At 33.8% G+C, this 14917-nt stretch overlaps 2 protein-coding genes across 2 annotated transcripts; one reads left to right on the top strand and one right to left on the bottom strand.

Annotated features, from left to right (window-relative positions):
- Positions 1-530: 530 nt before the first annotated feature.
- Positions 531-8901, bottom strand: LOC123897667 (DEAD-box ATP-dependent RNA helicase 28-like). Its single transcript, XM_045948388.1, has 19 exons — positions 8492-8901; positions 7822-8001; positions 7532-7600; positions 7295-7401; positions 6768-6846; positions 6368-6541; positions 6104-6252; positions 5710-5805; positions 5238-5340; positions 5065-5127; positions 3929-3990; positions 3598-3694; positions 3130-3248; positions 3011-3053; positions 2765-2866; positions 2235-2333; positions 2037-2120; positions 1649-1929; positions 531-893 (listed from the first exon to the last, which is right to left on the bottom strand). The coding sequence occupies exons 1-19, from the start codon at positions 8843-8845 to the stop codon at positions 878-880; spliced, it is 2277 nt and encodes a 758-aa protein (XP_045804344.1). The 5' UTR covers positions 8846-8901; the 3' UTR covers positions 531-877.
- Positions 8902-11409: 2508 nt separating this feature from the next.
- LOC123899395 lies at positions 11410-14869 on the top strand. The gene is made up of 3 exons (XM_045950504.1): positions 11410-12563; positions 13206-13748; positions 14459-14869. Exons 1-3 carry the CDS (start codon positions 11565-11567, stop codon positions 14558-14560), a joined length of 1644 nt encoding a protein of 547 aa, XP_045806460.1. The 5' UTR covers positions 11410-11564; the 3' UTR covers positions 14561-14869.
- The last annotated feature ends 48 nt before the right edge of the window (positions 14870-14917 follow it).

Raw genomic sequence — 14917 nt, 5'->3', positions numbered from 1 at the left:
TCCATAAAATTTGATCACTCGCACAAAATTGAAAAATATGATATGATACTTTTTAAATAATCTAGACGCTTATTCTTTTGTGGGCGCCACATTGAATTTTATAACGGATCTTGTTTAATGAATTTTATAATATAGTCCCTTATTATTTTTAGGAAATAGATTTGCTACGCAGTTACAACTATGGGTCATCCAATCTGAATCATAGAATAAAATCATTTAACTGTATATTTAATCTAAATTGTTGATCTAAATTTAATGACTGATATTAAAAACTATAGCAAACTGTGTGATCCTGCTCCAACAGGCAATTTACATCCTTTTTTCGTGGGCGCCACATTGATGGTTTGATTGTATGTATTTTTTTGATTGTATGTATTTGGTAGAAGGGTTAACGATCTAAATTAAATATTAGCTATTTTATTAGTTTTATTGACAAATTAGCCACTTAAATATCAATAACAGGCCAACACAGCAGCTCAAATCATTGCATAAAGATGGGTGTCTTAACAGATGTTCAGCAGACTCAACAGTCAACAGCAACAAAATTATGAGCTTCTTTCATAAATATTTTTCTACTATTGATAACATTTGGAACTCAAAATCACATACTAGGATTACAAAATTGATTTGCTATAAATGTAATTCTGACAAGAATCAAGCTAAGGTTATACAATATAATAATAATAAAAAAAAACATTGGCAGTGCACCACCCTCTTCATTGAGTACACATCTTAAACAGGAGGCATCAGGTGCAAATACAAGTGTGACCAAAATGGATCTGGCATAAGCAATTGACAAGATCTGATCCCTGACTTTCCATTGCAAGTTTCCTGACTTTCCATGCATATATCTATGACAAGGATTGTTAGCCTCAGACTACTTCCTCTTGTACCTGAAAGGGAATTTGAATAATATTTTGTTAATTAATTAATTAGCATTGCATAAACAAGTGGAGTGAGTAGAACTTTATTACTAAGGTTTTAGGTGTATAATTATAGAATAAACAGCCAAATTTTGTGAAGTGATGATATAATTGAGCCTTTATACATGCAAAATCTTAGTACTGGAGCTATATTACATTTGAGAAAAGGAGTTTGTAATAAATGTAAAATATTTTATTTATATTGATTAAAGGAAAACGGAGTAGCATCTCCTAGGTAGTATATACAAACAAGCAAAATCGAACTGTTTATTTTGGTTGAATGTATATTTCCATGGTGAACAAAAATAAAACCCAAAACAAAGGAAACTACAACTATGAACATCATAGTTACTATAGGCATATATGCATACAAGGGAGAGTTATAGAAGTGCATTAAATGATAAACTATTTTTTTACACTAGAAAAAAAAATGAAATATCACAAATTTATTAACTGATATGTTCTACTTTCTATTTAGAGGAAGATCCCAAGTAAACATATTTATCGACATTTTTTATCACGAAGAAAATGAAAAGGATTATATCATTATTTGTCAAGTTGCCCTCAAAAAAGCCTCAGTCCACAACTCCACATCAATGATCAATCACAGAACAGAAACAGAAGACATTTTCATGAGTCGATCAACAATGAAATTAATATTTCTATCGATGCCTAAAATGATCAGACAATAGTTTAAAAAATGATATAGATTTTTTAATCGATACCTTGACTTGCTTTTGAATGATTTCTTTGCCTTCTTTCCTATTCCAGAACCTTTCTGTTTTGGCTTTTTATCCTTCATGTCATTTTGGAATTGCTCCCGCATGTCTTCTGTCCTTGAAGAGGAAGGCTTTCGCGAAGGATTAGATTTATTAGACTTCTTTTGAGGCTTCTTCACAATCTTGCCAGAGTCTAGTGCCCTCTTGGTGGCCTTTACTGCTTTTGCACGTCGGTAAGCAAGATCAGCAAGTGTCAATCCAGCCTTTTCATTATCTGTCCCCTTACCCTGTAATTTTATGCATTTCAATTTCAGTGGAACAGAAAATGAGGAATAAGAAATACATCCCAACCTTAACCATATAGAGAAAGTTAACAGGTAAAAGGAGTGCTTACTCTTGGTTTGTCATCTTGCTCGTCATCCTCCAACATCTCTCTAGCTGCTTCCAACTTTCTGCGCTTCTTTCTAGGCATATTTTTCTGCATCAAAGATATTTCCATCAAATAAACAAAGAGTACATGCAACTTTATGTACATTTTATATGTAACAAAAACTGATCTGTATGCACAACAAGATTGGGAAACACTTCTTACCTCTCGTTCCCGCTTCCTCTTTTCCTTCAATTTTAGGTCTTCAGCTTGCTGGGCACTAACCACCTTATGAGAAGGACCGTCTTCCTTATCCAAGGATGCCTGTTAACAGTCATTTCATTTCTTATCAACACCAGGCTGCATTTTACCAATCAATAGCAGAATTGGATCCAAAAATATGTCGGCTAATCACTAGTTCGGCTAGCAGCATGCCACCTTCACTGCTGAAGATTTGCAGAACATAGAAGGGAAATAGCCAGCCTTTTTCACATGCATAATACTTAGGAGGTATTGACGGTATCATATCATGTATATGCATTATAGGATAGCATACTGTGGTTAGAATTGAATCAATTTAATTAACACTAACCCTAATCTTTGTGTGTGTGTGTGTGTAAAAGACTAAGTCACTGTATGGACACAACTGATCCCTAATCAGATTGTTCTTAGAAATCAATAGTGATCCACTGTAAAGTGGGAGAATCAATGCCTGCATTTAGAGGCGTATCAACAAAATAAAACAATATTTGTACCTTTGCTGCTTTTGCCGAAAGCTTCTTCTCCTTCTCTGTAACAAACCAGGTTCTTTTCGGGCGGGAGTAGATATCTCCCCTGTGTTTAATCATGTTTTCAGCCTAAAATATATATATCATATAAAAGTGTGATTTTATTGATGAGAAAATGAAAGTAATCAAATTTACAGAATACGGTAGAGTACTGTTAAGACAATATTCTAAGTAATTGGAAACGGAGATGAGTAAAGCCGAAGTAACTGATACCTTTGTGGCCTCCATTTCAGCTTTCCTTAGGATCCTTTCTTCCCTGAAGAAATTGAAAGTAAAAATTTATAAGAAAAAGAAACAACAATGAAACCTTAACAATTAAGTGTAATCAGAACCTCTCTTCTTCAAGTACTTCAGAAATCTGATCCTCCATTTGCTCAATTGTTTTAGACCATTTTAATATAGATTGCTCAGCAACAGTGCGTTTTCTCAGCTTTGAACCAGCCCTCTTTATCTAATTAATTGAAAATCAATATTCACAAGAAAGATTATATAGTGGCCAGATTAATGCGTCAAAGTTCTTTTTCTTATTTTATGTTATCTCCCTTAACAGAGAAACCAAATTGCTAGCAGGATAAACATGCAACTATCCATGAAAAGAATTATAAATAATGGATTTTCCCTGCATATTATATGGAGTGGTCAACATTAAAGGTCCATATAATCCAGACCATGGGAAAACTAAAATAAGTAGATATACAATGAATGGTTATTTCTCTATAGGAAAAATTAAAATATGTAGACATAGCCACTGTAAAAAGAATGCTGGAAACAAAGACAGAAATTTTCTAAAGGGTACTCACAATAGCTTTCAAAAGTGATCGGTCACGTTCGGTAACAAATGTAATAGCAGCTCCTGCTCTTCCAGCTCTTGCAGTACGACCCACTCGATGAACATAGCTTCAGAATTGATAAAGATATGAAAGTCATTAGCCCAGAGAGAATGAGATTATACTTAAGGTGAGATAATGTTATCTATCATGTCATGTACAAAGACATTGCGACCTATTAACAATTCAGAGAAGTGACAAACTGTAGGCTGTGCAACAAAAGTACAAAACTGCTAATATGTCAAAATATTAGTTATCAAGAGCAGAGTTTTCAGTTATCACCGATATGGTTCATAGAGTATACCTGGTGAGATCGCGTGGACATGCAAAATTGATAACTGTTTGAACACCAATAATGTCAAGCCCCTATAAGTAAAATTAAGTGACTGTCAAATATATACTAGACACCTACCCGTACGACGCACGGGTCTTATGCGCTGTTTTATAATGTAACGTCAAAATATTATTTGTATAAATAGTAAATCAATAATTGAAACAATAGATATTATTAAAATAATATAAACAATAAAACTTATCTAAATACAACATAGATCGATATGAATATGTCTATACATTTCGAAATACTTCTATATACACCACCTTTAAAGTTACGTTTGTATCTTCATCATCATCGGTTAACAGTATCTTCAACCCATTCCTAAGTAATGGGAAGAATATAAAAGATTGATGAACCTACATATAATATTAAAGGTGAAGAATGATGAACCGTAAGCATTTATTGAGAGGCATTACGCTTAGAGCAATTTTATTGGCTTTGGAAATATGAAAGCATTGTAATACTCCATCATAGTGGGTTCTTGCATTTACACTATGAATTTAAGCATTTAAGCACTCCACTTACAATCTAACTCACGTGAGAGGGAGCTGTTTAGTTTTAAATGGTGGAATTAGGGAAAGGATTTAAAGGCAATGATTGGTTAATACAATTAGGGTTAGGATGAGTGGTCGCACAACTATTTAAGATTTATGATACACTAATATAATATATAGATATCCAAAATGGCAGAAGAAAATGCTAATAGCCATAAACTTGGGTAGTGTTTTGTGAAGAAGTGGTGATAAAAGATTTTAGGTGATTGACTAAAATATCCTTTATATTAAATTTCACATGATATATTATTATAAGGGTGTAAAAAGTAATTTATCATTTACCTCCATTAAATTAAAATCCCTCTGTTCTCTCACGTAAACACCATCTAATACAATCTTTACTCTCCTCTCTCTTCATTTAAACGCCTCTATTTGTATGAATCAAACACGTCGTTAATAAATTTATGTATCTCTTACGATAACCTAGTTTCACTATCATTATCCTGTGTTGGGATTTGGGAGTATATGATAAGAGATAATAATATTACTACTATATGCAAAGTAATAAAAGAATAAATAAACTTCAATTCTCCTAGAATAAATTCTTACACGAGCAGCCACATCAGTTGCAATCAAAAAATCCACTTGCTGCATCCTGAATTGGTTCAAAGCCTATACAAATAACCAGAAGTGAGCAAATATTGCCACAATAGCATTCAATGCTGTAATTCCTCTTAGCAGAACAAAGAGTTAAAACATGCAAATCAAAACAATCAACGTACATCAAGACGTTGGGCCTGAGTAAGATTTCCATGAAACTCAGCAACTTTCAATCCAGCTAATCCAAATATAATCCTCAACCTATGTGCAGTTTGCTTGGTTCCACTGCATATCAAGATGAGAAAATATATTAAGTAATTAGAGGTAGCAGAACAGTGAAAAAGAATTTAAAAATTCAAAAGCAGTGCTAATAAAAATGTAAATTGAAAATCTCAAATAAAGACTAAAGACATTCAGTTTATTAAGATTATAGAAAAGGTTCCGCATAACAAACTAGTAATCTACAACTATCAATATGATGACCAATTCATAATGAACATTAACACAGGGGATCATAGTAAAACCAACCACATAGCTGCTACTACCATCATATTCATCAAATAGCTAGCTATACAAAAGATTTCACTAACAACACAAGAAATCAACTATCACAAGTTGTGCATGTAAGCATAGTAAATAATTATGAAATGAAACCTGAAAATGATAACTTTTGAAGTGAAAGTTTTGGAGCACATTGCAAGAAGAACTGCTTCCGGATTCGATTCACGCATGTTTCTTAATCTAACCACCCTGAAAAAGTAATAGCAATAACAAGGCTCAAGGGATATTGCTAGATGCTAAAGCATGCAAACTACAAAAAAGCTTAACTTAATAGTTTTGCAGAGCTATGGTTTTTGGAAGAAAAAAAAAAGCTCTGCACATGCATCAGGATTCAGAACACTCTTCTATTTTTCAAGCTCAAAAAGCCTTCATGTTCGTACCACCATAATTTGTGATTTTGTCATTTATGATACAACATATATCTTAATATCATAACATGAGATGAATGATTAAATCAGAAAATACAGAGGAAAAGTGAAGAAATTACTCCTCAGTCAAGGATGTTGGCCGTTTTGCAGATGGATCAGCAGAAAGACGTAGGGGTTTTGATAGGGAAAGTTTAATAAGATCATTAACCTCCTCAGTCATGGTTGCTGAAAAAAGCATGGTCTGCCTTTTTTTGGGACACAATCGAACCTGTTAAACAATCAAATGTGTTTCACATTTTATTCCAAAAAAATGTCAAAGATAAATTGTGAAATAGCATATGTAACGACAATGATTTTTTCATTATAGGGTTACAAACACTCACAATTTCCTGAATTTCAGCACTAAACCCCAGCTCCAAAAGACGATCTGCTTCATCAAGGATCAAAACAGAAAGATCATCCAAATCCACTGACATAGAATTGCGTAAATGATCTATCATGCGCCCTGGAGTAGCCACAACAATGTCTGGCATTGTTCTCAAGGCAGCCTCTTGCTCCTAGGATGAGAAATAGCCACTTTTAAAGCACAAATAAATAGAAAGGATTATTGCATGGCAAATAGGCTGGAAATATATAGATGGAACTGCATAAAAGATAGAAGGCAGCAGAGGATCCTTGGAACTCAAACACTATACTGAAAGAATCACAAGAAGCACATATCTCTATTCTGGCTCATAAAAATATCTTAAATAAGGCATCATGAAATTGAAACAGTAACCTAACCTTTATTGGCATACCACCAACAGCCAGGCACCCCCTTATATCAGTAAAACGAGCAAGCTGCTCAATCATACTGAGAACTCTGCCAAAAATAATTAGGAATAAACATATAATTAGAAAATTGTTTGCATGAATCACCACAAAAGAAGTACTTCAAAAATCTACGCCAATTAAAAAAAACGCTATTCATTAATTTAAAAACAGAACAGAGTAAAGAAAAAAAGCACCATGCTAAAACCCAAAAACAAAAACTATCTACATTCATTGCATAGCCATGACCTGAGCTATGTATATTCATTGAAGCTCAGGCTTTTGAGAGTGTAGCACTGAAAAACATGAATGCAAAGCCATAGAAATCCGTTCTACATGTTCATCCATATACATAGCAAAGTAAAAGGAAAGAAAATTCACATTATATTTCAATATCTATATGCCACTAACCCTCCTGGCACACCTTAATATCTGGAATGCCTTTATTATACGATAAATGTGATCCAAAAATGATAATAAACAATTATATGGATACTTACTGGGCTGCCAACTCTCTGGTTGGAGTAAGAATAAGGACCCTTATTGCATTCATGCGTTTGGGACGGTACAGCAACCTCTCTAAAGTAGGTAGTGCAAATGCAGCAGTCTGCATGATAGCAGGATACGAACAAAGGGCGTTAAAAGAAACATTTTTGTATAAAGATCAGGCACCAAAACACAGAAGCATGGTATCACAAATTTATACATCACTAAAATAAATGTAACAGAAAGACTACCTTTCCCGATCCAGTAATGGCACTTCCACATATATCACGACCAGTCAATGCTAATGGTATGCAAGCCGCCTAAAATCAAGATTCAAAATACAAAAAACAAGTAATTTTTCAATCTGAACTGTTCTACAGAGCATGAAACTGTGTAACCAATTCCAACAATGCTAAGATTCAAAAGGCGAAGCAAAGTAAATTTTTCAAGACAAAGGCTCGTGTATGGAATTACATAACCAATAATGGTAAGAATCAAATCTAATCAAAATAAAAATAAAAAAACAAAGCAAAGAAAAAACCTGAATTGGTGTTGGTTTAGTAAAAGTCAAGGCCTCACAAGCCCTGAGTAAAGGACGAGACAAATTGAGTTGCAAGAACGAATCAGCACTGAAAGATGTTCCATCAGAAGGAGCAAAAAAGGACTTTTTGTCGCCAGCATTACCCTCGTCTTCATCTTCTTCTTCTGATCTATAATCTTCCTAAACAAACCCAATCCCACAAAAAAAAATATATATATATATCAATTTTCGAAACAAATAAGCACAACTTTCTACCACCAATCGGAAAACAACTTCTAAAAATAAGATAAAATGTGCACTTCTTCTATAATCATCCTAACCAAACCCAATATATTATTTTTTTAACTTCTACCATGATTCAAAAAGCAACTTCCGAAACATGTAAACAATATGGCCCTATTTGGATAACAGCTAAATTAAGTGTTATAAGCTGATAAGCTATAAGCTAATTTCATAACCTATCATAAGCTGATAAGCTATAAGCTAATTTCATACCCTATAAGCTAATTTCATAACCTATCATAGGGAGCTTATAGATATGTCATAAGCTGATATCATAAGCTCTCCCAAACATTTTCGCTAGTGCTATAAGTTAATTCAAGCATGACCAAATTGAAGCAATGAACACTTTAACCATTATGAATAACAAAAACAAAAAACCTATGATTACATGTTTATCGGCTTCGGCGTCAGAGCCACTATCATCGTCAGAGTCAGGCAAAGGAACAACCGGCGCTGAACGTTTTCTGACGGCATAGATTTTATCGTCTACTGAAGTTGTACTTCTGCGAGCGTGTTCTTCAACAACTGATTCAGAGTATTTTGTGAAGTCCCATGGAGACACTGTATTCTTCTTGGAAACTCGCGATTCCTCTATGCGTTCATCTTCTGATTCTGATTCTGATTCTCGTCCTTCTGATTCTGATTGTGATTCTTGTTCTGATTCTTCTTCGTCTGATTCGTGTTCGGATAATTCTTCGATTTCTTCGTCACTGGGAGGATCGAAGATGAAACTTGGTGACATTGTTGAGAGAATGAAGAAAAGTGGTTGAAGAAGAAAGGGTTTTAGAAGAGTAAGGGTTTCTTTGTTCTATGTTGTATTCGTTTTATGGTTATGGGTAAACCGGTTCAAGTCGGATCTTTTTTGGGCCGGTTCGGAGCGGGGCAGCTTAAAATTCTACTTCTGGGCCCAATAAGGAGTTTAAGCCCACAAAAGGATGATAATAATTGGTGACGTGGTGGTGGAGACGGCACAACTTTTGCTGCCGGTGGCGGCAGCGTGAGTTGGCACAGAGGAGAAAAGGAATCGAGAGAAGAAATTAGATCCTAAGGAGTTCAATTTCTGATTAAAATAATTTTTGGTCGGATTTTACTTATTTCGTAGTCGGAATTTAGATTATCGAACATTATTCCGCTGAAGATTTGTACGGTTTTTAAGAAACACATCCATCTTCATAAATTTAATACATAAAGGGTTGTTTGTTTATTATTTGTTTTTATACTACGTAACAGGTTATTTATTTTAAAGTATTGGATAAAATTTTGAATTGTACATGTTTGATTGGACAAGAGATGTTATTGTATTTTGGACAATTTGCACATAGAATTCATGTGATTTATAGAGTATAGAAATTTCAATTTTTTCGATCCTTAGTCATTTGTCCCTAATTTATGGACCAGGATTCAGTGCATTCATAAAACGGGTGCAGTCAGTGCAGTCAAAGCCCCACCGACTATTGGATTTATTTTCCATTCATTATTCACCCTTTGATTGTTTTGTCCCAAAAATTATTTTTAAAAAAACACTTGTAGAGAGAGATAGGGAGAGATGGATGCAGTTAATCTGCATCCCTAATTTATCGATTCACACGAACAGTTATAGGAAGAGATATATGTTCGTTATATAGTTATGCGTGTGCTTAAACCGGCGCAAGTCGGGTCGTTTTTGGGTAGATCGGGTCGGACCGTTCTTTAGTTCTACTTTTAGCCCCAATAAGAAGTTTAAGTTTATGAGAATTTCTTTTGCACCTATCCATTTTCTCGCGCGCTCTACGAATTTACCAAAATACATTTATCCGTTATTTAGGTAGCGGATACCCCCAAAGACATACTAATTTTTTTTTATAACTTCTGCTACTTAAGTAGCGGATGACATTTACAAAATTTCTCCAAAAAATTTCATTTTTATAGCATCCTTTACTTAAGTAGTGGAAGGATAAAAATAGAAATGTGTATGACGTGCAAGAAGTAGGTAGGATGACAAAAGAAAATCTCTAAGTTTATCGTTTTACTTGAACAAATATCAACTAAGTAATTATTGCAATAGTAAAAATAAAGATGATCATTAATATTTTTAAACAACAATGTATATTATTGTTGAAATTTTAAATATTTTTTAAATAATGTCTCACGATAGACCACTTGTTGTAGAGATGATCCATGTTAGAAACTACAATATTCTTGAAATTTAATACTTAAAAGTATTTTTCAATCATAAAATTCTCAAGTTTGTTGAACTCTATCCGCAGTGAGACAGAGATGACTAAGTTATATTTTGAATATGGCGACGATAACATCATGACGTAGAAGGAGATAACATGTGGAGCCAACAATCCGCTAAGACTAACGTATCTAGAACTTCATCCCCCAGTAGCAGTCAAACGAAGGCGTGAATGCAAGATGTGAGAGGAATGATTGGCCAGACATAGGCTATGCATAACTAAAATGGTACTCTCATATTTTGTGGGGACAAAATTGATAGTTACATTTTATATATTGGAACTAAATTCAGATAAAATTACATTCTCAAACTAGTTAGAAAATTTTGAAAAACACTTTCATCTGATTAAACCAATGTCCCAAATACTTGAAGAGGGCGAGGAGTGATCTGCGGTGGACAATGCTTGAACAATGAAAATCTCCTGACATCCTCTCAAAAAAAAAAAAGACACATGAATGAACCAAATTTAGGATGGAGAGAATCCTAAAGTCGTGACTGCGGAGCATGAAATTGTTATGTTGAAGATGACTTAGAATTAATCCATATTACATTACAAACAAAATATATTTTTTCAATAGCCCTACTATCTCCATAGTTAAATGTGTGTTCATCTTAGGGTAATTTTAGAATTGGTGATTTTTTACAAAAGCACGCTGAAAATACTCGTATCGATTTAGAGGAATAATCAGTCATTCCTAAAGTAATATGAGATGCATCAATCGTTAGTTAGTTAGTTCGATAATGATTGACGCTGAATTTGGTAGGGAGGACTATGGTTCGATTATCCGCAACTGCGATCGGAAAGGGGCTAAAATCACTTGATACTATAACTGATCCCGAATCAGATTAGGCGATCAATTAAGCCGGATCTGATCGTGAAAAAAAAAAGTAATATGAGAAGCTAATTAATTAAGCCTAAATAAAATATAGCAAAATCATTGATATTACGTCCTCTAGTGAGACAATAATTGTCAACATAACATCCATTTAAACCGCATTCAACTTCGCTAATTACCATAACAAACTTCACTCACATACACCAAACAAAATAGTAATTAACATTAACACACTCTCTAATCTATGTTTCTGTGATCCGAACAATTCTCAGCTACAACAACAATCATTTCCACCACCAAGAACACAAATTAGTGTAATGCAACAATTAATCTTAAACCAAATTTGAATACCAAAAAAACAAACAAAAAATTTCATCTTTAATTAACAAAACAAAACAAAAACACAAATGCACTATCCTTCTAATCAACGCATGATCCATACAGGCTCAAGAAGCATAACAACTTGGTTAGTCTTAATCACAATTGTTTTATATGTTCTTTATTCTTCCAACATTCTTCTTTTCAATGATCAACAAGATTGTCAACCAACAACAACAACTTTAGATGACACACCACAAGAACATGTTCACATTACTAGTTACAATATTTCTTCAACTTCTGATAGAAACATTGAACACAAAGTTTTACCAATAGAAAATAAAGAACAAACCGAAGATGAAACCGAACAAGAGCAAGATCAAGAACAAGAAGAAGAACCGGAACCAGAAGGAGAAGGTGAAGAACAAGAACAAGAAAACAAATTACCTATTGTTGTTAGGTTAACGCCTCAACAAATGGCTCAAAGAGAAGAAACTGAGCTGAAACATATTTGTTTTGGGATAGCTGCTTCATCAAATTTATGGAATACAAGAAAAGAATACATTAAAATATGGTGGAGACCAAAACAAACTAGAGGTGTTGTTTGGTTAGATCAACGAGTTAGTACTCGAGCGAACGAAGGGTTACCTGAGATACGAATCTCGGGTGATACTTCTAGATTTCGATATACGAATCGACAAGGACAAAGATCAGCATTGAGGATATCAAGAGTTGTGACAGAAACATTGAAACTTGGAATGAAAGATGTGAGATGGTTTGTTATGGGAGATGATGATACTGTTTTTGTTGTTGATAATGTTGTTAGAATTCTTTCAAAGTATGATCATAGACATTTTTATTATGTTGGTAGTTCTTCTGAAAGTCATGTTCAGAATATTCATTTTTCATATGCTATGGCATATGGTGGTGGTGGATTTGCTATAAGTTATCCATTGGCTTTGGAGTTAGCTAAGATGCAAGATCGTTGTATTCAGAGGTACCCTGCTTTGTATGGTAGTGATGATAGGATTCAAGCTTGTATGGCTGAGTTAGGAGTGCCACTCACAAGAGAAGCTGGATTTCACCAGGTAAATTATTAGAGATTTTGTTTGTTATGGTATTTTTTGATGGACAATGTGAATAAAATATATGCCATAGATTGAATATCATTTCATAATATGATAAATAGAGCTGTCAAAATAGGTCAGGCACGATGGGCCAACCCATTAGCCCACATTTTAGTATGAGGTTGAACCGTAAAAAGCAAGCCCAGAGTAAATCAGGTCAGTCTATTTGACAGCTCTATCATATGCACGTGCATGTGTTGCATATGGATCATAATTTAATGATAAGTAGGGAGGTCGTGAAGTTAAGTTCAGAGGTAATCTTGTAAACTGGACGGTAATATTTAAACACATGATGTATTTGTAAACCTTATGATTAATAGAAATGTACTTTAGCCGCTCAGCAGTTGGAGACGTAGGCTTAATTAGTTGAATGCGGTGATCAAATCTCGTGTATTCTTTGTTTGTGATTTTCATATATGATTACTTTTAAACCAAAGTTACTATTCTAACACATACAATTTGTCAAAGTTTAATTGATTCTTTGATCAACTCATTAGGTCTAGTAGAACCACATTTCAATAGTATAAACAATTGAATCATTATTATACTTATTGAGATTGAGATTACTTTGTAGTTTTAATTATCTTGAATTTTCTTATGCAGTATGATGTATATGGAGATCTATTAGGCCTTCTAGGAGCACATCCAGTGGCACCACTAGTATCCCTACACCACCTTGATGTAGTACAACCAATATTCCCAAGAATGTCAAGAGTACAATCTCTTAAACACTTGATGGAATCTATAAACCAAGATTCAGCAAGCATAATGCAACAATCAATATGCTATGACAAAACCAGGTATTGGTCAATTTCAGTTTCATGGGGATTCATGGTTCAAATTCTGAGAGGAGTTTTGTCTCCTAGAGAATTAGAGATGCCATCAAGAACTTTTTTGAATTGGTATAGAAGAGCTGATTATACTGCTTATGCATTCAACACAAGACCTGTTGCTAAACATCCTTGTCAAAAGCCTTTTGTTTACTACATGAGTAAAACTCATTATGATTCAGCTAGTAAAAAAATTGTTGGTGTTTATACTCGCGACAAATTTAAGAATCCTTTTTGCCGTTGGAAAATGAATTCGCCGGAGAAAATTACTTCCATTGTTGTCACAAAAAGTCGCGATCCTTTGCGCTGGAAAAAGGTACGGTTGCTCATATTTTTCATGTTCATTTTTACTCTTGATTCTTAAGAGAAAGAGACGTTATTAATTTAGAGTTTGATACATAAAAGTGTATGACTGTTATTAATTTAGAGTTCGATACATAAAAGTATGACTATGGATTGTTCTACCTTCGGATGAAACTTTAATACTATTCAGCTATGAAGCACGGACATTTTTCGGATTAGGCGTGTCTCAGTTATCGGGTGTCCGACCCCGACACTTCTGATTATATTTAATTATATCATTTTCTCAAATTATTATTGGCGTCAACATGTCAATATCTGTGTCCGTGCTTCGTAGCTATTCAGACAAATCGACTTTAACTAAAATGCACTAAGGAGGTGTTTGGATTGATTTATGTAAGCTTATTTACGGACATAAGTACTTGTGTGACTGTTTGGAATAGTTTATGGAAACAACTTATGACATGCCTATAAGTTGTTTTCAAATTAATTTTGTAAATTCTTCATGATAACTTCAGAAAATGCTATAAGTTGTTTATCAAAATCACTTGATTATGTTATAAAGTACTTACTAAGACACATAGCCAAGCCAAACACAAAAAATATATTCATTCCATCATTATGAAAACTCACTTTTGCAACAAAAAAATTAGCTTAACATGTTATAAGATATCCTTGATTGAAATGGATGATTTTATTAAGTGATTTTTTTGACTTATTTTGCAGTCACCAAGGAGAGATTGTTGTAGAGTTTTGCCATCTCGTAAGCCCACAACTCTATTCTTATCAGTAGGCACTTGTCAAGAGGGTGAAGTTACTGAATTGTAGCTGTGATCACATTCACATATATGGTGCATATTCTTTCTCTTCTTGGACCATCACTTTTTGTTCTTGTTTCTTATCAATTTAGAAATGAAGTTTCAAGATATATTTTCAATATAGTTGCATGAGAAACACCCTAGAAGAATATCACATGCTAATGTTTTGTTTGGTTTTCTCATTTATGTAAATTAAACAAAACATACTACTTGGAAATTTGTATGGTAGATGATGACTTGGAATGTATGTAATGAAACATGTCTTCATTATTGTTTCCCAATGTGACAACACTAATTAATGGTTCACAATGGCTTGGAACTTTGGAATGTTTTCTTCTCAAGGCTTCAAATTCAAATTATTTTGGTG

The sequence above is a fragment of the Trifolium pratense genome, linkage group LG7 (assembly GCF_020283565.1).
Source record: "Trifolium pratense cultivar HEN17-A07 linkage group LG7, ARS_RC_1.1, whole genome shotgun sequence".
NCBI lineage: Eukaryota > Viridiplantae > Streptophyta > Magnoliopsida > Fabales > Fabaceae > Trifolium > Trifolium pratense.
Note: the sequence above shows the minus strand (reverse complement) of the source record. Positions and strands in the feature narration are given on the sequence as shown.

What these genes read in the sequence shown, in the direction of transcription:
- LOC123899395 (XM_045950504.1), top strand. Translation starts at nt 11,565, where the DNA reads ATGCACTATCCTTCTAATCAACGCATGATCCATACAGGCTCAAGAAGC. An exon ending in GAGAAGCTGGATTTCACCAG is followed by an intron (nt 12,564 to 13,205) that starts GTAAATTATTAG and finishes TTTCTTATGCAG; the next exon opens with TATGATGTATATGGAGATCT. An exon ending in ATCCTTTGCGCTGGAAAAAG is followed by an intron (nt 13,749 to 14,458) that starts GTACGGTTGCTC and finishes CTTATTTTGCAG; the next exon opens with TCACCAAGGAGAGATTGTTG.
- LOC123897667 (XM_045948388.1), bottom strand. Translation starts at nt 8,845, where the DNA reads ATGTCACCAAGTTTCATCTTCGATCCTCCCAGTGACGAAGAAATCGAA. An exon ending in CTAAACCAACACCAATTCAG is followed by an intron (nt 7,601 to 7,821) that starts GTTTTTTCTTTG and finishes TCTTGATTTTAG; the next exon opens with GCGGCTTGCATACCATTAGC. An exon ending in TCAAAAGTTATCATTTTCAG is followed by an intron (nt 5,341 to 5,709) that starts GTTTCATTTCAT and finishes CTTGATATGCAG; the next exon opens with TGGAACCAAGCAAACTGCAC.